Source organism: Tyto alba, unplaced genomic scaffold (assembly GCF_018691265.1).
Source record: "Tyto alba isolate M040663 unplaced genomic scaffold, T.alba_DEE_v4.0 Super-Scaffold_6, whole genome shotgun sequence".
NCBI classification, from domain to species: Eukaryota; Metazoa; Chordata; class Aves; order Strigiformes; family Tytonidae; genus Tyto; species Tyto alba.
In genome coordinates, this window is record NW_024881327.1 from 2,505,236 (window position 1) to 2,528,427 (window position 23,192).

The following is a 23,192-nucleotide window of genomic DNA, read 5'->3' on the forward strand; positions in this document are numbered from 1 at the left end:
GTTTACAGGACATTTGTTGTCAGGTGATCTGAGTAATCTGTAAATCTCAAATATGTGCTCTGTTGTCCCATAAAACAAGGGGTGACAAGAAACAAAGGCTTCTTAAATGTATTATTTCCCTGGGACAGGGGTGGAGTGAAAACTTAAAAGTATTCCAGATTACAAATCTCTCAAATACTTGAAAGGAAGGTGGGGAGGGGAGAGGGGCTGGAAAGTACAGTGTTGAAAATTAATGTTGTTGACAGAAGAGTTTTGTTACAAACCAAGAAGAATCTTGATAAACCTCAAAATCAGAGCAATATTCAATTTTTCTGTTCAGTACTAAGAACTAAAAGCTAAAAAGCAGTCATCTGTCCCCTAACTCACACATACCTTTCTACAAATCCTACACAAGAACAGTACCTAGTGAGAAACGCTATGCAGACATAAAACAAAAGCAGATGCAATTAAAATTAAGATACAATCTTTATATGTGTAGCACAGTAGAAGAAATGCAGTGATAGCAAGAGGACTCCTTTGCTGAAAATTTTTGAAAAACAGCATAGAATTGTGAAGGTTTTAACTGGCAAGAACCTGCAAAGGTGATTATTTGTTATAAAGGAGCCAGGAATCTTATACAGATGATCTTAAATAAAAGTATCCAACTACCATACACTTCAAGAACACGTAAAAACATTCCCCATACCCACACTTTAATTAAAATTTTAACATATATCCCATATATATATGTCAGAACAACTGCCCAAAAGGTATATGCAGTCAAGAACAGCTTTGAATGCTTAATTCCAAACCTCCTATATTACATTAATTTAAAAATAGTACGCTGTCAGCTTTTTTACATTTTAAAGAAACTTGCCCTTCGAAAGAAATTTTGAGCTCAGAAATTATAAGCCTTTAGTAACAGTTTTAAAACAAAGGCCATGTTGTGCCCACTCTTTCATCTTTAACCTCAGCAGTGTCAAAATTACTTTCCCATTTTCATCACAGCCCCAGCATTTCTAGCCTTCATTTATTTATTTTGCCTGTCACATGAAGATAGTTACACAAGATGAGAACATCACTCATCTTCCAAACTTCAGGTTTGGGAAAGGGGTGAATGAATTGTAAGGAATTTCTCCACATAATTTTTAGATCACTAGCAGACTATTTCTTCATTAAGAGGCTCAAAAAAAATCTTACACTTCAAATAAAATACAGAAGGGAAGATGAGCAAAATAGCAGCTTTCCTGAACTTTCTCGAGTCAGTTTAGACCACAAAAATTCTTAGATACTCAAGAACCCAAACTGTTAAAAATCAGGGAAAGCATATGGTAACCTTACAAAAATAAATACAGAGATCATTCTCTACAGCATTCAGAAAAACCCATCTGAAACTAACTTAACTGATTGCCAGTACACTACTGCTCCTATTGAAGCCATTTAATGAAAATGGATCTTGGTCAATTTTTAGGTCATATTTAAGAAGAAAAAAGTGTGCACTGCCAGTTAACTAAAACTACTTGAGTTTTAAAAAAAAAAAAATCTATTTGATTTTATGCAGTAGGTACTCTTAGAACAGACGATAAAAAGTCAATTTCCAAAAATATACATACATAAAACTTAGTCTAGTTCCATTCACAGCTACTTCCAAAATAAAATTAATATTCAAGGAGGAAAGAGACACATACTCAAGTGTTCTTCAAACAACAAAGAAAACAAGGACAAGCACAGAAACACATAGACAAAATTACATTAAAAGATAATACTTGTAAAGCATGAAGACTCTAAAAAAAACTGTAACAAGACACAGATCTACTTTCTAGACTCTACTGAATCTTACCACACTTAGTTGTAAAAGCTTAATATATCATAATAAGAGCCTTAAGTTTTTTCACTTTTATGATACATACCAGTACAGAATATCACCACTATACCTGATCTTCACAAAAGCAGAATCGATACTCATTTTTGATTGCACTTTTTACCTTCTCAGCTTTTAAAAAAATAAAACCAACAAACTGAAAACTGCCAGCCTAATTACAGCATGAATACTGAACTCATGCTTCTAGTCATATGATTTCAAACATTAAGGGCATTAACTTCAGTTTGTATAAGGTATTCAGAATGACTTCATCTCCACTCTCTAAAATGTCTTAACTGCTAAGGCCACGGCTACCTATAGCTGTGACAGCTGAAGACTTGTACCACCTGGCACAAATACACTATTCTACCTGATGAATGGGTACCAAGTTACTACTGTGAACACTGTTAATTGCTTTCAGCCAAAACTGGCTGCATTAGTTGAAAACTCAGATTCAGATTTATTAACCTCATTTATTAGAAACAACTCTGGTATCAGAGTTGAGGAGTCATCTCCTACACAGACCCAGTAATAAGCAGCTACAGGAATGGTAAAGTTTTTAAGGGGCTTTCAGTTAGCTGCCTTTTTTTTTTTGTTTGTTTTAATTATTAAGAACATAATCCTTTAGCAGGAACCTGAACTAAATATAAAAGCAAATATAACTCAAAGTTTAAGCTTCGCAGGCAAGTACTGATCGTTAACCAACTCATGGCCCACAACTGTGTCAATGGCTGCCACTTTGGTGCAGGTATAGTATTAGTTTCTAAATTAATGGGTCAGTACCTATAGCTGCAAATATTGTGTCCAGGAAAGAAAAGATGGAAAGTCTTCCTGGCAAAAAAAATTCTCTAGTGTTCCTTCTGTGATGATATTCTGATGAGAATAACAGACATTTGTTAAGAGAACTGAAAGGGAAACCCCACACACCTCTTTTGAAAGGACAGGAAACTATGACTGTAGGTTCTGATACAGACAACATAACTTTCGTCTGTTGAACCTTTGGCCATGATGCTCATTTTCTGTTTGATGAAAAGACACAGCAACAGGGGGCAATCTTATCTTTACAGTTTTTAACACATTTTGCTCCTTTGAATGTGACTTGCAGTCAGCTGAGGGATACACAATCAATGGAGTAGAGCTTTTACACACTACCAGAACGACCAGAAGCTTTGTTATTTATACTACTTTTCTTTATCCTTTCAGAGAAATGCACTGGACAGTCCTTAGCTATGTGCACAGACCAATAATTTCAGGGTCACACCTGAGCTCAGCGTCTTTCAGATAATTTAGTTCGAGGTCAATGCATTTGTATCTGAATGATCTGAAAGTACTCAAGGAACAAAACTTTAATATAAAGGATATAAGAGATAATCATGGAAAAGAGGCTCTGTGAGGCAAGACAAATAGCATATGAAAGCACTGACTTCAGCAGAAAAAGAAGCATAGGAAAAGTGTTCACTCTTGATAAGCAAGACTGTAATTCAGGGTTGTCAAACTGGAATCTGAAAGGCAGCGTTATCCCCAGTTTAACTCTAAGCATCTTTTTGACAACAACAGCTACCAGATTTTTCAGGTCTTTTTACCGAATTCCAATTTCTTCACAAACACACAAAAGCCCATGAGAGATGAAGGAAAAATCCTACAGCATTCCCCAAAATACAGCACAGGCATATGACCACTGCTTATGAAATCATGTGGGGACCCCTGGTGGTTCCTGTTTACTCACTCTCCATACTACTAATTTTCAAACTTCAAAGTAAAGAAAGTACCAGCTAATGAGGAACCCATTCACTGTACTCGGGTTAGAAATTATATCTATCAGAAAACTAAAAAGGCTGGGGGCTCTTCTTAGTATGTCTAACAGATGGATAAATTGGCAGATGCACTATGTAGAGCTATTCGAACTTCAAGCCTTGGAGCCCTGACAACAGTCTTACTCTTTTTCTTGCTCTGGATCCTCCCAAGCAACAACGTTAGGGTTGCAAGGTGAGGAAGGACTGAAGCGATCCGCAGTCAACACCAGGATCTGGCTCATGACTGACCTTCTTGGCTCTAGCTAGACAGAAGTCACCTCATTTTCGTAAATACAGAATATAGAACCATTACCGATTGCCAATTTGGTCATCTTCAAAGGATGGAATGTATCAATAAATCTGCCAAGAGATACCGGTGAACCTCTGATGTTAATAAATAAGTTCGTTAATGCCTTGTTTCTACTTTTTAATAAAAACATATACGCGCTAATCAAAAGAGATTAAAAAAAAAACCACCCCAAAAAGCAGTGAAGCCCTAGAGGCACAAACGCCACCAGAAGTGAAGTACTCACTAAATCAAGTGTGTTAACATTTCTGAATGCACAACAAGTTCCCCCTCACTTCTGGCAGGAGAGTCTGGAGGGAAATCATTACTCTTAAATAGGGGTATCAAGTTGAAAGCAAGAATATAAGTGGAAATTTTATGAGGAAAAAAAGAAAGTGGCTTCATGGTAGATTTTTATTTTTGGAAATTACACAAAAAAGATTCAGCAATACTCTACTAAAAGGCTTCTAGCTAACAGAGTACACAAGAAGGTCAGTTATCTTAAATGTGTTACATAACCACAGAGATGAGGTCAGTTCACTGGGTTCATAGATCAAATTTATTAAAAATAATCCATCCCCTATCCAAAGAAACAAAAGCTTTTTTATTTTATTTTATTTTATTAGAGCGAAATAAATATTGAGAGTTTTGTAATTGTGGTAATAACATGAATACTCAGCGCACAGGTTGTTAGGTCTCCTCAAGTGTTCTGCAGTCTTGTAAGCCTTGTTGGGTAATTTAAAAGAATATTCATGTCACAGCACAAAACAGGAGAAAACTGCTAAGTCTGTAAGACTGGTAATAATTTTGGTTACTTATTCTTATAGTGTTCCATATGAGAATAAAAGCTTTCTGCAATACAAGCAGCAAAAAGTCAAACAGTAATTAAAAAAATCTTCAGTTTTCTTCCCTAGAGATATACTCCCTTCGGAAATTTGTAGATTCACTTTTCAGAATCAGAAAATTAGTGTGTTTGGAAGCATATGGAGAACTGCTTGTTTGGTTGTTTTTTTTTTTTGTTTTGTTTTCTGGGGTTTTTTTTGTTTGTTTGGTTTGGTTTTGGGTTGTTTTTCTTGTTTGTTTTGTTTTGCTTTGTTTTTTTTTTGTTCGCCAACACATACACAATAGAGAAATTAATAAAACCTCAGGGGGAAAGCTGCAGTAGATCAAGAACTGCAGATAACACATTAAACCCAACAACTCCATCAGAAAACACTAATTTGGAGGTAAGAGTAAAAGGAACTCAAACACAATCCTATCTGAGGAAAACAAGTACTGAATTTTAACTAGCAGAATGTCAAAATATGAAGTCACCTCAGTAGCAATATCTGTAATTTAAACATATTATTGAAGTGAAATTACCTTTTTACTATTTCAATTAGCAAACTCTTCTTCATTATACTGTATTGTAGTATGAACAGGCAAAACGCACATTTGAATAGTTCTTATTTAATTAACTTTTTAGATAAATTTATCAAAATATACCAAAAATAAGAAAAAAAGTAACAGCAAAGGTTATTTTTATCAAAGAGTCAGTGCTTTAGGACTGAACTTGATTCACTTTTCCCTCCCAAAGTAAGCAGAGTCTACTGCTGTAACTAGAAAGCCTAAGCAAAATGCTTAACAAACAAAAAGCTGAATGTCTGGAAAGTTCAAGAGGAAATAACTGACCAGACTCTCTGCAAGTCATTTAAAAAAAAAAAAACACTGGTACCTACAATGAAGTTATAAATTCTCTTCTTTCCATTAATTTCCAGGAGTACATATCCAAGACTATTTAGTACCTAATACAGACAAATAAGGATACTCCAGATGTAAAGAGATTTACAACTATTTTAACAGTTATGTCTAGAATCCTTTCTATTATAGGTAAAGTCCAGGAATTACTTTGTCAACTCTCTTATCTCTGACAATAACTGGTATTATCAGCTCATTAAGTGTGACCACAATGTCAACGTTTTACGCTGATTTTTCAGTTTCTATCTTTTTAAAGCAGAGCACATGTCCCAGCAAATATTATTTTTACAGACTGTTTAAAACCCTCTTAATGGAATCAATTTTAATTAGTATTGTTTTGTCTCAACATTACTCTCTCAGATGATTTCATAAAGGCTTCCAAAATTCAAAAAAAAGTTTCAAGTTAAACAACTGTAAAAATTATAACTGTCAACTTTCTAATATTCCAAGCATCTTCAGTTTCCAAGCCCTGGCATATAAACAAGCACAAAGTACTACGTAGCAGAGCCTGGAGCTGCGTACCTCATTCACAAGCACAGGTAAAAAGGTGTCCTGACACCTGAACAGCTGGAGTCAGCCAGCCAAAACAGAGCCTGAGCTTTCAGGTTATGACAGAAGGGAAAGACTGGCACAGGGAGAGCTGAACTGGGAACTTGCTCTTGGAACATATGGGTATAAAGCTTAAATCTTAGTTTGGGGAAAACGAACAGGGAAAGTGTACAAGGAGTTTCATGCACATGATCACTGTCATGGTTGACCGCCTTCAGAGATTACTGGGTTACTGGCACTGTCAAGGAGGTGCCAAAGCAAGGAGTTTAGGAACACAAAACCTAGAGTCCAAGAATTACGAAATTAACCCTTCAAACAACTGCCACTATCATTTCTGGCCCAAATCTCTTCAGCGGTAGGGTTTCTATTACACTTTTTTATTATAACCAAGTTAAAAATATGCCTACTTCCAAATTATTATTTACCCTGAAAATATGATCTGCATGATAACACCTATCCACGTGCATATGAAGTCACTTAAATAAGAGGAAGGGAAAAAAATTCCAAATGTTCCTAGAACGCCTTTTGGCAACAGTTGTGAACTTGGAAGAGTTGTCTCAGCTTTAGTGCTTTACATTCAAAGAATGCAACTCTGCTGTTCAAATGCCAAGGGAAGAAACACACAGAGCCCCCATAGTGCCAGAGCAACACTGGGGGAGAGGGGGAAGGAGAAGCCAGGATTCATATTTGGCAAATGGGAGAATATATATATTATGCAGCTAGACCCAGCTGTTCATAGAACAACCAGTGTAGAGTGTGTTCTCACTTGCAGGTTACTGAAACATCAGTTTGTGACAAACATTAGGTGTAGAACAGAGCACAAGGGGAAATACAAATATTCACGAGAGAAAAATGCAAGCAAACCGATAAAATGAAGTGGCTCAGAGCAATGAAGTCATGAAGAGCGAAGACCAGCAACTTCAAGTGTCTTTCCCAGTTGAGGATTTGGATAAGCTTTTCATATAACAAGTCAATATTAAGAGAGAGAGAAGAGAGACATACACCAGGATTACTTTAACCTGCAAGCACGCACCACAGGGAGAACAGTGGTATTATGAACCACACACCGATAGGATGCTGTAGATTTGGGCAAAGACAGCCTTGGGAATCAATCATAAAACAAGGAAAATATATTTATAGAAATATTGCAATACACATTGTGCATAACTTCTACTATCATCAGGCAAAGAATTTTTAGGACTGACATACCAATACTAATACAGAAGCAAACAAGAAACAATCTCTATTCTTCTAGGCACTATATACCCTTATCTTCACAGGTGTTGTGGACAGATACAAAGTAATTTTGTTACAAACTGTGAGTTTCACGCTAGCTATAGTTTTCCCAAAGCAGAACTGCTTCCCATTTTGACAACGCCGAGTGCTGAGCTCTAAGTTTACATCTGCTTGCCAACCAAAGAGACCAGACATCAAATTTAAAGCAGTTGGCCAGAATAAGACTTTTATCTTAGAAAAAATGATAGTGACAGTTGGTGAGCTCTCCAAGGGCTTATTTGACTTCACAAAGGTATGCTTTCTGTAATGCATAAATGACTTCTTTTTTAATTTTACATTACAGCATATTGAAGTTTCCTTAAATAGAGAAACAGTATTGATAACTATCTGCTTTCAAATCTGTCATGCCAACGTGTCCTTCATTCAAATAGCTGTTTTTGCAAAGAAGTATTTAGGTTGCCAAGGGATACAGAACACAAAGCCCTTCAAAGGTTCACCAAGAAGGTGTCTGAAAGCAAAAAGTACCAATACATCTGACACTTAAATCATCACAAACTTACATTCTTTCATAAACTCTGCACCATAAACTTCAGAGGTCCAACGACCTCAAAAAGCAGGCTCAAGTCCTACATTACTACCATTTTGGGACATCTTTCCAAAAATATTTTTAAGTGTCTATTCTAACACAATTTAGCACCCAGAAGCATTTTTAATTTGTTTTTAAGACCTTGTTTTACTCAGTTCAGTACTCTGAAGTGTGACACAGCAAATTTACTATCTAACACTGAAGACATTTCACTATTGGCACCCAATTTTCCACTATCACACTCGCCACTGTTCGGTTTAGGTGAGAACTGATACATGCTTGTTTTTCACTCAGCTCCGCAGTTTTGAATAGGGAAAGGGAGCATTTTGGAAAAGTTGGGAAGATAATATGAGAGAATGCGGTCAAATCTTCGGGTTTAACCGCGCTGACTCGCACCCTCCTCATTTAATTAAAGAGGCTCCGAAGTGAGCCCATTATCCCGCTCTCTCTTGTGTAACAGCCGCCTTACTAACCGAACCCCCGAGCCACCATGAAGCGAGCAGCTTGAAGCAGAATAATACTTCTCCCACTGCCTACGCGAGGAGGAGGCTCCGGCTCTTCCGAGTTGCAGAACCCTCAGCTTTCCGTACGCGAACGAGAGCTGCCACGGAAGGACACCGAAATCCGGTGACGAAAGGTTACACGCTGTGTAAACACGCGGGGTAGCCGTCGCCCCTCACCACCACCCCCCCCGGTCTCTCCCGCTCCGGGGGGAGGAGGGACAAGTTGCGGGCTCCGTGAGGAGCCGCCATTCCCCCCCCCCCTTCCCGCCCTCCCGGCGAAGCGGTCTCGCTGCGGAGGGGGCGGCGGGAGCTGCCTTCTCCCGGCCGGGCCGCAGCCCCCACCTCAGCCCCGCGCCCCGTGACACCCCGCACGCAGGACGGGAGCGGGACCGCCCACGGCGCCGCCTGTCACGTCGTGAAGCTCTGCCCCGTGCCGTGGCCCCCCGCCGATTGGGGGGGGGGGGGGGGTGTGTGTGTGTGGGGTGTGAAGCCAGCCGATCCCAGCCCCGCCCCGCCCCGCCGCTACCTGTCGGGGTGGCGCCGCCTGCTGCTCCCCGGGAAGGCGCTGGCTCATCGTCCCGCGGCGGCGGGGCGGGGACGACGCGGGGACACCGCGGACACCGGCTCGGCCCCCGGCCCAACGGTCGCTCCGCCAGCCCAGTCCCGCCCCCCCCTCCCCCCTTCCCCTCCACTCCCCTCCCCTCCCCCCCCCCGCCGCCGCCTCACTTCGGCCTAGGGGGCGGGGCTTCCTGCCGCGCACGCGCGCCGCCCAGGCACCTTGCCGGGGCGTCACCCCCGGCGGCTTCCGGTTCCCGCGGCCCGCCTCCGGCACGCGGGGCCCCCGCCTGTGGCTCGCGGTGGGGGCGGGGCTTCTGGGCGGCCACCTGAGGGGAGCGGCCGTTGGGCGCGCGCCCGGTGAGGGGGGTCGGGAGGCGGAACGGGCGCGGGTGGTGCCGCCGCCGGCCCGGGCCGGGGCTGCCTTTCGCCCCTGCCGTGAGGGCGGGTTTAGCGCCCCGGGTTACCGCGGGGGGGAGAGCAGGAGGGTCCCTGTGCGGCGGAACGGGGTGGAGGCGGTTTCCCAGGTAAAGGGGGCGGCGTGGTGGATCGCAGCACCGGCTCGGCTTCTGGCTAAAGCGCGGCGCGTCCGCACTTCGGGGGCGCTGCGCACTCTGGCCGTAGGGTCCCCAGGAGCTTCAGAAGCGCTGCCCGCGGGTACGCGGCTCTCGGGCTGAGCGCGCAGCTCCTGTGCGCCGTCCGTCCCCCCCCCCCCGCGGCCGGCACGAAGCGTTTTCGTGCCTGCCGAGGGGCTAGTGAAGCGATTCCTTAACACAAGCACGGATAGACCGCACGGAGGTTCCAGCAAAACACTGTGGCAGCTTAGGTGTTTGGTTGGTGGTGGGGTTTTTTTCTTCTTTCTTCCCAAGGAAAAGTGATAAAACACCCGCAGATTCGTTTATCTAACAAGCCAGCGCAGAGCGTTGCAGCGTGTGTACCCAATGATGGCTCAAGACAAGGAGGCGGGAAAAGAGCGTTGTGAGGGGGGAGCCTCGGCCCGTCCGTGCCGGTAACGCGCCCAGCGGGGCGGAGGGGCTGCTGCCGCCTCGGAGCCGGCGGCTTCCCAGCCCCGGGGGACTCCCCTGGGAGGACGCCTACCACCGCTGCCAGGCCGCTGGGTTATGGCTGGTTCGCGAAAGATTTATAGCTGTTTTGGTTTGTCTTTTTTTTTTTTTTTTTTTTTTTTGTTTCCCCAAAAAACCGCGGCTGCGGGCAGGCGCAACGGGGAGCCCCGCCCCTCGCCCTCACGTGACCCGCCGGGCCCTGCGTTACCACGGTGAACCGCCGCTAACGCGGGCAGGGCGGTCAGACGAACACGCTGACCCGCCTCGGCACAGGCCGCCCAATGGGAGCTGAGCTGCGGGGCTGGCCCGCCAATAAGGACTGAGGGGGCGGGCCCGCGGCGTGTGTGAGGTTCGGCTGAGCGGCCGTGGTAGCGGCGGGTGCCGTGGGGAGGTACGCGGGCGTGGGGCTGAGCCGGGCGGGGCACGGGGCTGCTGGCAGTCCCAGCCGCCCTGGGGTGGGGGGGTCCCCGGCCGCGCCTCTCGGTCTTGCCCCAGCTGCGTGGGGTGGTGGCCCAGGGGAGCCGGGCAGAGGAGCGCGGCCCGGCTCCTGGCCTGGCCTGGCCTGGCGGCCTCCCTTGCCGCTGGGCTGGGGCCGGCGGGCGCTGCGCGGGGCCGCTTGCCGTCGGCCTGGTTGTGCGGTTCGGGTCTGTGGCCTCGCTTTCTCCGTGACCAGCGGTCGCTCGGGCTGTCTCGGGGTGTGACTTGTGCCCCGGCGCACATGTCGCTTTGGTTTGTCCGCGATGGATAAAATGACTTCTTGCCCAGGGGTTGAAAAGCCAACGCCCTGTCAGCGCTCATGTCCTTTCTCAAGAGTCATATTTCCTATGCCACGGGTGAAAATAAGCCATGTAACTCGTACAAAATTATATCCTTCTCTCCTACAGGCAGCTTACTGATCGTTTATATTTGCACAGAACAGTGTTCAGTAGAAGCCTGAAGCTATACCTAATGCAGCTGGTTTAGCCGTAGTACAGGATAGGCTGTTTCATAAACAAAGCAGGGGTAGGAAGACAACTTAATAAAGCCATGTGAAATTAAAATCATGTCTCATCTGCTATGTTTTACCATTGCCTGAAAATTAATATTGATGGTAATACTGAGTCTTTTTTCAGAGGTAGAACTTTGCACTAAACTCACTTTCTGTACTTGTAGGCAAAAATAAACAAAACACCAAGACATTGCAGATGTGTTATTTTCACTTTTTTCTTTCCTGGTAGTTGTTATCCTTAGTCCTAGTTGATTTCCCATCTCATATTTTTCAGAAAAGATTACTTCAGTCCTCTTGTGTTTTGTCTTGCCATACTAATCAAGCTTATTCATTTTAGTCTGCTTTCATGGTGTGGGTCTTTCATCTTCCTGAGACTCTTTAGCAACATCTGTGTCTTGTATGTGGTAATTCTGTGACCAAAAAAAAAAATGATCCTAAATCAGGGAGAAGACCCTCACCTGAGATGCGTGTGAAGTATGGATCTAAGCTACTAGGGTCTCCTGTTGGAAGGAAGCTGCACAGAGCAAAGCACAAATGCTGTTGGTGCTGTCAAATGAGGCTTAAGTGCATAAAAGCCTAGGAACCTTTTGCCTTTTCCAGCTTACAGAAACTTCCTCAGGATATGGAAGTTCTTTCTACTGTAGAAAAGATGACCTTTTAGTCCACCATGATTTTTTTAACATTTAACACTTTGTTCTTAGCTATATTGCTAGTACGTTAAAAATGCTCATTTGCACCATTTTGTCATGAATTTATTTTATATGCAACATGGAAAAATTAATTATCTAAGTTTTCCGTCAGAATTAAGGTCACACCTTTCTATATTGAATAATGATTATAAAGTTGATGGGGATCTCTGGAATTCAGTCCATTTTTTGGCCTCATCATAGTGTTTAACTTCTAAAATACTGGATTTAGTGTTTCTTGAGAAACAACATGTAGAGGTTTCTTTTCCCCACTGCTATCATGGCTCTTACAAGTAAAGTTGAATGAATGATAACCAAGTGCTGTACCTCTATGTGCTGTTTGTCTGTTAGCTGAATCAGAAGTTATGGCACTGACTGCTTGCTCTATTGGAAGATAAAAAACATCCTATTTTTATACTGCTGTCAAGATGAAAGATTAAACCGGTTTTATCAATGTAGACCTTTTTCTACACCAAGTGAGCCAACTGTACTGAAATACAATTGAGACTGAGTAAATGATTTACAGAAATTCTATAAAGCATGTGATGCAACTGGAGAGACAAATGGATTGATATTTTGAGTGAAAAATTGTAACATGACTTGCCAAGCTAGATGACTAAGTACGTCTGTCTAAGTCTGTTTTGTGTTTTTTTTGCCTAGTACTTGAGTAAGGATGCCTTAAGAAGATAACTATGGATAAATATATTAAAGTGCGAAAGATTGGAGAAGGATCCTTTGGGAAAGCAATTCTTGTTAAAGCTAAAGAAAATGGCCAACAGTATGTTATTAAAGAAATAAACATCTCTAAGGTGAGTGATTATTCTTAATTACTGATCCATTCTTCTTGTATTTTTATTCTCAAAAATCATTATTTTCCTTCTGAAGATGTCAAATAAGGAGAGAGAAGAATCAAGGAGAGAAGTTGCTGTATTGGCTAACATGAAACATCCGAATATTGTCCTGTATAGGGAGTCATTTGAAGGTAAGTTTAATTAATACAGCAGAACCTGAAGTAATGATAGTAAGTAACTGTCTGTGCACTACTTATTGCATTCAGTTTAAAAGTCAGTGTGTTTTCTCTCTTTAATCAGCCTTTCTCATACTTTTATTATTTAGTGCAGTTCTTTTTGGTTGTATTTTTTCCACAATTCCCCAGCACATTTAAAAACACTGGTAATAAAAATGTGCAACAATTAAACAGAAATGTTCCTGTCTCTTCCTTACATTCATCAGTTTTGATTGATGCTTAAATGAAAGTTATGTTCTCTTGTTTCTCCAGAGTCTAAGTCTCTTTGAATACTTGTGTATATCCTAACAGCTTGAATGCTTGTGTGTGTTAAATACGAGTACAGTCTGAATGTGATAACCTAGCAAGAGCAATTTTATCTGAAAGTCTGTCGTCTTAAAATGCCGTCTTCAGGAATTGCAGTCACACCATTGCTTTCAGAGCTGGTAAAATGGTTGGGACTGTTTACTTCTTCAAGCTATGAAGGAAGGAAAAATATAATGCAACATTGTTTTCACAGTGAATGTCCTGGGAAATGAGCAGAACAAATAAAAGATTCCAAGAGCTGATCGTATAGATTAAAATACTACTTACAAACCTAAATACTGTTTGAGATACTGTTTAGGGACACTGCTCTGTACTCTTTTCCATTCTTTCTGCTGACTTTCATGTGTCTTTCGATTGGGGGCTTTTATTTTTTCTATTAATGAAATCAGAATTTTGTGCCATTGTCGTATTGCACAGCCATAGTCTTCTGGTTTATAAATCCATGCTTTTATCTTCTCTGTAAGAGAGGCTGCTTTTTTCTTTTTGCTTCTTACAAGGCAGATCCTGTAATCTGTAGTTCACAACACTTTGTGTTGCATCTTTATTGCTAAAGCACATTGACTTTGAACATACTGATTTGGTTTATAGAAGAGAACTATTTCAGCAACAGGTCTGCAAGAAATCCAGACTCCTAGGATCCTCTTTTAACATACTACTGATTATAAAGCTTAACCATGGTGCAAACAGCTGTGAGCACAAGGGAGAAATCCTGTTTGATGTTTTGAAAGACAAATTTCAGAAGCATTCAGGAGTAAAATTTAAGCAACTTGGATGACTAATTAATTTTGACTCTATTTAAAGTTTAAGTGCCATGACTACCTCTTTCATAAAATAAGAGTTTTTCTTTTGACCAGCATGTGATTGATTTTATGCATTTATTCAGCTCTTCTCAAAATTACAGCTAATGTGTGAGTAGTGTAGTTCTTGTGTTTTTAATAACTTGCAATTTGCTGCTGTCTTACCTCTTTTTTTCATCGGTAACTGGCAAATAATGCATTGGGGAACAAAACTGTAACTTTGTATGAAATGTATTATATATGTTCATACTTCCTAGTGGAAATTTACATAGGATTTTTGGAAGTCTCCCCAGATTTAATTTAAAAAATGAGAAAATAATTGTTTCCATCTGTCATTGTCTGCTGTAAGTCTTACTGCTGTTTTTCAGTCTCTGCAATGAACTGTATGTCTGGTATGAGAGTGGATGATTGTTACCTTCTTGCACTTAGTGTAAGTCCAGGTAAAACTCCAAGAAGGAATTGGGTAGATAGAGGCAGCTACCTAAATTAGAACTTAAGGTCAATATTTTTAGGGCAGGGTATCTGTAGGATGTTTCAGAACAGGTTGAAGAATGGTTTTATATTGCATTCATGAAGTGACACCTGAATTTCATAATGGTTTTGAACCCCATTTGGGGGCATTGGTTCAGCAGATGTAGTATTTTTTTCTCTCCACATCAAAATAGTCCGATGTTACCAGAAATTGGAAACTTATGTTGTGAAACTCAAAATAATAAAAGCATTTTCACTTGAAGTTAGGAAAAAAAACCTATTAAATGACATCTGAAGCTGCATGTGAAAAGGTTAGACTTTTTGTTGCTTTTTTGGTGACTGCAGTGAAGATACTAAGTAAGTTATGTTAAACATGAATCTTTTTTCCTTTTTGAAATACTTTGTGTTTTATTTTACAGAAAATGGCTGTCTCTACATAGTGATGGATTACTGTGAAGGAGGAGACCTATTTAAAAAAATAAATGCTCAGAAAGGAATCTTATTCTCTGAAGATCAGGTAACAGCAAACCGCTGCTATAGTGTTTTGTGACATGACACATCATGAGTTAAATGATTTTGGTTCAATTTGAGGGTTATGGTTGCTTCATCTAAAAGGAGGTTCTCAAGTTGTGATTCTCCTCGTTGCCATTCACAGTTGTATCTTAAAAAAAAAATAAAAGAAAATGTAGCTGGAAATCTTGGGTATGTTAATTGGGGTTTTGTCTGTATGTGTAAGGTCCTTTAAAAAAAATTTTATCTCTTGCGAAGTAAATCAAATCTGAGAAGTCAAAAATACTGAAGGGCAGCATGAATATTTTTAAACCTTTGGAATTACTATTATTATTTTTTTCTAAGATATAATGTCACAGGATCTTTGTTTTGTAATACTGATTTGCATTCATCAGAAGCATAAAATAACAAAGTTTGTGAGTATAAGAATATGAAATATGGCAATATGAAGTTGACATCATTCAAAAGTTTGGTTTTCCATTAGAAAAAAATATTTTATTGGAAGCATACCAGCAGATTTTCCACAATACTGGTTAGAAAGTCATTTGTACTGTGGGAGAATTTTGAATAAATGAGAGGATTTTATGTACAGATTTGATTAAATTAAGTGAAGATAGATTATGTAGGATTCCATTTTTTGCTTATAACTGACACATTTCCTTATTTATAAATTGTTTCTATGCTCTTGTGTCTGCACCCAGTAGGATCTCAGTTTACCTGCGGTTGGAAAGGCTTAGCAGTATGTTAGGTCTATTGTTGGTATTTAGAATAGCATAACCATGAAACATTTTGGATAAAATTTGTCAAACTTAATTTTCCTAATTTGGGCTCATTTCTACAAGAAGAACTTAAAAGTGGAAAAGTGAAAATTGCACCTTGCACTATACTGTAATTTTGTCATGTATGTACTTCTAAGTTGGGAATGTGAAACCCCTATTCACATGGAAAAGTTCTTGCTGTTAGTCACTTTTTATATTATGATTTTTACAAATTTACAAAATAAATGGGTTTTGTTGGATTGTTTATGATCTACGTATATGTTGGTTGTTGCTGCTTTCAGTGAAAACTGCTTTGTGCTATTTTTCTTTTTTGAGGTAAAATACATAAAATTATGTTAAGTGTTTCTGTAAACTTCAGTATGGCTTTCTAGGACTCTTGGTTGATAGACTGCAAGAAGACTTGTTGTATTGGTTACAGCAAAAGTGCCATCTTAAGATGCAAGTTCCCCATCTTAAACATTTTAGCCAATCAAATTAATCTTGTGTACTTTTGTTAGGTTTGTAATATGTAATGAAACTAGTAGCTTAATATCTAATTTGGGTAATACTCATCTTTCATTAAAAAGTTAGCATTATAGTGACAGTATTCTTAGGTTTTTAATTATTCTATAGTATAAACGAAGACAGGTTTGTGTGAAGAGGGTAAAATCTCGAGTTACAAAACTGATTTGATAATATCTTCAGTTATGTAACTGGGAAAGCTTTCAGATAAATAAGGAGGCTGATGTTGCATTTTCTTTTATGCACAGATTCTGGATTGGTTTGTACAAATATGTTTAGCACTAAAACATATACATGATAGAAAAATCTTGCATCGGGACATAAAGTCACAGGTACGTAGGTAACTATTTTTTAACCAGGTTTACTTCCAAAGTGATTACATTCGTCTCTTGCTAGTGTAAGTGGGCAAATTATGGAAAACAGTCTTTTTATGTAAACGTTTCCAATGCTGGAAAAATGTTTTCTTTTTCCTTCAGAATCATCAGGAAGATTTTTATATGATATTTGTGTAAACGGATGAGGCTATTCGATGAAGCTACTTGAGTGTTACTCATATATGTGTGGGGACAAAAAAAGTTATGTTTTAGAATGTATAACAGCATTTTCTTTAATATTGATGAAGTAGGACTAGGATAAGTCTGGTGTGTCATAGTAGTCAATAACTACTGCTAGTGCCTTCAGAGTGAGTGAATGGTAGAAGACTTTACTCTTCCCATAACATGTTGAGAACAAAAAAGTGTGCAATTATATGAATGTTTTAATTAACAGACTTCTTAAAATTTCTATATCAAGAATATATTTTTAACCAAAGATGGAACAATACAGCTGGGAGATTTTGGAATCGCCAGAGTTCTTAACAGGTAACTTCTTTTTGTTGCTGTTTTCTCTGACTTAATCTAAATTGCTTTGATCTAGGAAAACACAATCTGTGCGCTTCATGTGCGTTAACTAGTTAAAATTCATTCTTATTTTTTTCTCAGTACTGCAGAATTGGCTCGCACTTGCATAGGAACGCCATACTACTTGTCACCTGAAATATGTCAGAACAAACCTTACAACAATAAAAGGTACTAATAAGCATTTTATTAAACAGTTTTGGTAAGGAGAAGAAAAGGAGTTTTTAGGAATCTAAAGCTGTTATAATCATATGATGGTGAACAGCTGTTACTTCATCTCTTACCCAGGAAGATGCTGAGTCTTACTCTACAAGTGGCACCTTAGTAGGTCTGTGCAGTACAAAACAATGTGATGCAGAGATGATTTAGCTTAATGCTCTGAGTTCCGGATCTCTCTGTGTTCTTAATTGTGACTCTACTTTTGCCTATCTGCACGCTGCTTGTACTATTAATCTATGCAGTACGAAGGTGGAAGTGTGTTAAGGAAAATCACAAACACAGTAATTGGATTCCCTAAGCACATGCATATATAGGTGGCTCAGCTTGCTTCAGATAAGTCATACAGATACTTTGCTTATACATTCACTGTCCTAGCAGTAGCCTGTATCTGGTAACAGTGTCCCTAATGTAATTTAAATGGTCATTATCAAGTTAATCTTATGCTGCACTAAGCTGCTGAATCCATTGCTGTGAGTCTTACACTAATTTCAATTGATTTCTTAAAAGATAAAAATTATCGCAGTTCCTTGTGCCCTAATGTCTTCTACAATGGTATTCTAACCAAATTCTGTAATCCTGTAATGAGTGAGGGTAAGGTAAGTCAATGTTAAACAGAATAAATTGCCTTTGAGAACTGTAATTGCTGAATTAGGTGGTGAGTTTGGTTTGGTTTTTTGTTTGCTTAATTTGGAGACTTCAGGCAAATGTGTCTGTCTAAAAAAGCCTTTTTGCATATTTAGTCTAATTTCTGTGATTGGGGTGGTTCACAAGATAAGGTCTAAAGAAAATCTGGAGCCAAAATAACCTCGTCTGGTTTTCAGGTTGGTTATTTTTGGTGATTGTCTTTTTTGTTTGGCATTTTGGGGGGTGGAAGATGTACATACAAGGGAGCTTGTTCATCCTCAAAATACAACCTTTTCCTTTCCAACGATAAACTTCACAGATATAAATTACTTGGCAATGTTACACCTAAAACTAATTAAGATGTGTTCTCTTTGATTTAGTGATATCTGGGCCCTTGGCTGTGTTCTCTATGAGATGTGCACACTTAAACATGCGGTGAGTAGAAGCTTCTTGTGTCTTTAAAACAACAGTGATTTCAAACAGGACTTTTTCCTGATGATGTGCAAATGTATTTCAGTTTATGAAAGGCTTTCATGGTGTCTGTTGAAGATTACCTTCAACGTCTTCATCTTCCTATACTGACAAACATTTTCCATCTGTGCTTTGGTTCATGCCAATCTCTAGAAATCTTAGCTCCTGTAGGCTTTTAAGGAACTGTGAGCTGAAAAAATTGTTAGATGTTGTAACAAATGATACTGTGAATAGTGTTCCTTTATTTCAAAAAACTAGACGTTTTCATTGGAAGTATGAATTTGGACTGTCAGCATTAATACATTTCTGTTTAAAACAGGAACAGTTCTTAGAAAAAACTCCCAATGTGAAAGAGTTGCTTTTTTAATGTGTGTGTTGTTTTGAAGAATATATCTATTATTCATTTTCTAGTAGGAAGGGAAGAAAACACACTTTTGCCCTGTTTGTGCGTTTGTGGTTTTTTTTTTTGTGTTGTGGGGTTGTTTGTTTTTTGTTTAATAGCTATTTTTGTTAAAAAAGAAAAGGTAACAATATGAAAATTGGGGATAAAAAATTTTCGTGGGATAAGGATTTAATTTCATTTCAAGCTTTTGTAATTTCTTATTGCTTGATCTTTTCTGTGGCAGGAATGCTGTCAGTGTTGTCTTTCTGAGAGTTGATGGCAACAGGTTGTTTTCTGTGACCTGAGTGATACGTACTGTTTTCTTTTTACTGTACAAAGGAATTGGTGTGCTCTGTTTCCTGAGCTTAAGCTGAACTCTAAAGCATTCATTTGCATTTTTTACTGAATGAGCATGAATGCTTTACATGGCTTCATTTGAAATGTGGCTTCACTAGAAAGGGCAGGAGGTGTGTGATGGTTGAAAGTGTTTGGGACAGGACATCAAGCAGATAATTGTGTAATTCCTTTATCCTTAATTATATATCATTGTCAAACTAGGTCTGGAGGGAAATAATTATCTGTTAGCAGAATTGATATCTCTATAGTATGCAGTATCTGTATTATGATTTATTTATAATCAGAATACTCGGTAGATTATTTTAAACTGCTGATGAAAACCGTTCATGGCCTTGAAAATTTATTTTGGTATGGTGAGGCAAGGGAAGGTGTTTTGTTTGGTTTTCTCCTCATCTTTATATGCAGCCTTGCATGTGGACAGACAGCGAGTAATATGTAATAACTGTTTACTTTCTTGTGTGATACAGTTTGAAGCTGGTAACATGAAGAACTTGGTACTGAAGATAATCTCTGGACCTTTTCCTCCTGTTTCTGTGCATTACTCCTATGACCTACGTAATCTGCTGTCACAGTTATTTAAAAGGAATCCTAGGAATAGGCCATCAGTAAACTCCATATTGGAGAAAAACTTTATAGCCAAACGGGTTGAAAAATTTCTCACACCGCAGGTATGGAGTTAGTTTTAATTCTAATTTTGCTAAAAAAGTCATAGGACTTTTCCTTTATTTTGATGTTAACACACAACATGAGAAATTGGTGTAAGGTATTCCCTAGAGCTTTTATAGAGACACTTTCAGTTGAGGAAAAAATGGTTTTACTATGAGCTGTAAATAAAAACTGCGAATTACTTAAGTATTTGGTAATTTCCACAAACAGATTTTTAATTTGGCATTTTAAGTGCATTGTTTTATGAGTTTTTCTATATAATGAAGAACTACGAGTGGGATATTGATTTGTTTAGATATACATTTTTTCACAAAATGGTCCTGTCAATGACTTCACATTACTGCTCTATCATAATTTCTTCAATATGTTTTTTGTTTGGAATTTGAAATGGCCTGCAAGTGTGTTGTATAAAATATTGCCAAGTAGACTAATCTTTACATTTCTTGATGTGTAAATGTATCACATGTCTGTAACCTCAAAGAAGTTGCTCACTATTTTGTTTAGAATCTGTTGATATCATGTTACATCTATTCATGTCCTTTTAATATAAGTCTAATCAAAGAGATAAAGATTAATGAGTGAATAACAGTACTGAGACTAGGTAAATAAATACAGACAGAGAAAGGACATGGAGGAAATTCAGGCAAAAAGAGACCTAAGTATAAGGAGTTCTAATGGATTCTAACTCGCAACTAAATAAATTTCATGAGAAGGCCATATATAATTGGAATTTCAGTTGTATGTGAAATACTTTCACCTAATAATAGTTCATATTAAAGGCCCAATGAAAGGTAAGATTCAGAAGCCTTTGCAGATAAGTTTGTTCTTGCCTTCACAGCAGTTGGTCTAATTTTATTTCCAGTAGCTAGAATGGATATGAAATTTTTATTTGGCATTAGTCAGGCAAAGTATAATTAGTAATAGACTACTACCAGGTAATGATGCTAATTTCCTCTAGATTGAGTGTGAATACTTGCACACAATTTTTCCAGCTGAATCACTAACATGTTTGACTTAAAGCTGTTGCCTAATCTTAAAAACAACAACAAACCTGCACCGCTAGAAGGCACCTTTTACTGAACGTACTGATCACTGGTACATTTGTATTCAGCTGGAGGTGGTTGTTCTGTGCTACACCTGTAATGCCTATTTTTATTGTTTCATCCATGGCTAATGCTGTTGTCCTCTTCTTTTCTTAGTCTAATCTTAATATATCTTCTATAGTTGACATCTTCATCATTTTGCAACTATTGCTGATATCCTGCTCTTAAGTGACAGGAAATTAGTATTTCAGTTTTCTATAAATACCGTCTGAATTTTCATAGTTACTAAGTTACAATAAAGAATGGATAGTGATTAGCATAAATTTTAAAAAAAAAGGGGGATTTTTTGAAAGTTACTGGAGAGTCATGTTTCTTTTCTGTCAGTAGCTGGTATCATGGAAGCTTTACACTTCTGTTGTTACAGCTTAGCACCCAAATAAAAGCTTCAAGGTCACTGAAATTCCATTAGTAGGAGGAGACCATTCTCATGTGTGACTTCTTATTACAAAATCTTTTGATGACAGACTGTATAGGTTAAAAAGTTTCTCTGACATCACTTATAGAGTCCCAAGTTCTGCACTTCAGTTCTCGTTTGTTTTTTTTCCAGTTTTAACACCTGGACATCCATTTTAACTGACTGGTAGCCTCTAAGCAAATCAAAATAATATCTGTAGTTCAAGATTTTATAAATACTATTCCTTAAAACCTTGTGGTTTAGCGACTGTTTAGTTAATGTTGCTGTCTATTGTCAGAACATTAAATAACACATTCCTGGCATGCTGTGTCTCTAAAAAGGTGGTCTTGTAGCATGGCTATTATCTCTCTGCAAGTAGTGCTACTCTTGTAAAAAAAAAAAAAAAAAAAAAAAACACCTTTGCTCTTCCCATCCTTTGAATGTTTTGTGTTGGTAGCACCAGTTGCGGCGCTCTGATTCCACAAGAAGTTTGTGAGCAGGATGTTAGAAAATGAGAAGGTGGCACTGGCTCAGCTAAAAGTCAGTCTCACTCCATATCCTGTGGGCAGTGAACCCTGGCCATAAACAGTGCCTGGAGAGGCATAGAAGGCAAGCCTATGTGATGTTACCCTCGGATACTCTCTCCCAGCCTTCATCCTTTGTTCTGTCAGTTGCATCAGGTCAGGAAGCATTGTCTTTGCTATTTAGTCATCCTCAATAGATTTCTCATCTGTGAGCTTCTCTGATTTCTCCTTGAACCTGTGTAAGCTTCTAGGCTCAGTAAGAAATTTCACACGTGTGTTACTTACAGAAAGCATCAACGTTGTTTATTCTAAACCTTCCTAGTTATGTTCAGTAGTACCCCACTTCCTACACTGGTATTACCATTTGCTGCCGTTGTATGTTTCTCTGCCAAATCACATGTGGTATTCTAGACAAGTCACATTACATCTGTCATCTTTTTATAGGCTGAAGAGCAAGCTTATTTGTTCTTTGTACTGAAGCCTTTCAACATTTGTAATTATCCTTGCTGCTCTTCTTTAAACCTTTTTCATTTCTACTACATTGTTTTTGAGGTGTTGGGTTCAGAACTACACACAGTATTTGAGATGATGGCCTATTAATGTTTGAATATTCATGTTAAATTTAAGTTAGAGCAAATACTGTTAGTTAAGTTTTTACTGGGAGTGGCACACTTCTCTGAAAAGGGGAGTTCTTTCTAGCTTTAATCATAAATACTGTTGTCTAACTGTTCAACTTTTTGTTTAGCTTATTGCAGAAGAATTCAATCACAAAATCTTCCAGAAGTTTGGCCCACATGCTGCACCAGGTAAGTCAGTGTGGAGTGTGCTTTTGCTTTCAGGTCTGGGAAGACAGTGTATGTAGCTTTGTTCTTTAATTGGCTTTGGTGTATTCTTATACCCGATTCTAGAAGTTTCAGGAAAAAAGAGTGAAGCAGTATTTGCCCCTTACCTTGGGGAGCTGGATGTACACAGGGTGCAAATGATGCAAATACAAACTGTGGTCCTGTAAAATTTTCAGTGTACGTTTTCCTCTTGCAGTATGATAGGCTTCAAAAATTTAAGGAGGCAGTGAAGACTGCAGATACTGGAAATAATCTATATGTTCTTGTTGTATGATTTTTTTTTTTTTTTTTTCCCCCTTCCTTAATGACAAATGTGTAATGAGAAACACAATTTCTTGTGAAAATGTGGGAGGTTTTGTTAGAGATTCCATGATTAAGCCCTGACTTCAGCCCAGAGTAGCAGGATTTCTACTACTGGTAGCAGATTAGATCATGATTCATTTTGTCAAGGTGGTCTTATCTTCATTTTAGTGCATTAGTTTTCCCTTTTTTCCCTAGAT

At 39.1% G+C, this 23,192-nt stretch overlaps 2 protein-coding genes across 7 annotated transcripts in view; one reads left to right on the forward strand and one right to left on the reverse strand.

Moving 5' to 3' along the window:
• Window positions 1-9,193, reverse strand: part of CLCN3 (chloride voltage-gated channel 3) — a 73,607-nt gene extending 64,414 nt beyond the window's left edge. For 4 of the 6 annotated variants that reach the window (XM_042807833.1, XM_042807832.1, XM_042807829.1 and 1 more), the window contains exon 1: window positions 9,057-9,193. The gene's annotated coding sequence lies outside the window, so the exon portion shown is untranslated. Of the gene's footprint in view, window positions 1-8,500; window positions 8,518-8,555; window positions 8,576-9,056 lie in introns of those variants that run through there. The other 2 variants (XM_032983920.2, XM_032983922.2) reach the window with 2 other exon arrangements.
• A 1,138-nt stretch (window positions 9,194-10,331) lies between these two features.
• The window catches only part of NEK1 (NIMA related kinase 1), a 48,191-nt gene continuing 35,330 nt past the window's right edge, over window positions 10,332-23,192 (forward strand). The window contains 10 exon segments of the mRNA XM_042807835.1: window positions 10,332-10,540; window positions 12,484-12,632; window positions 12,709-12,805; window positions 14,844-14,941; window positions 16,463-16,546; window positions 17,007-17,074; window positions 17,195-17,281; window positions 18,334-18,388; window positions 19,631-19,831; window positions 22,596-22,656. Coding sequence (XP_042663769.1) covers window positions 12,516-12,632; window positions 12,709-12,805; window positions 14,844-14,941; window positions 16,463-16,546; window positions 17,007-17,074; window positions 17,195-17,281; window positions 18,334-18,388; window positions 19,631-19,831; window positions 22,596-22,656 — 868 coding nt within the window. The 5' untranslated portion in view covers window positions 10,332-10,540; window positions 12,484-12,515.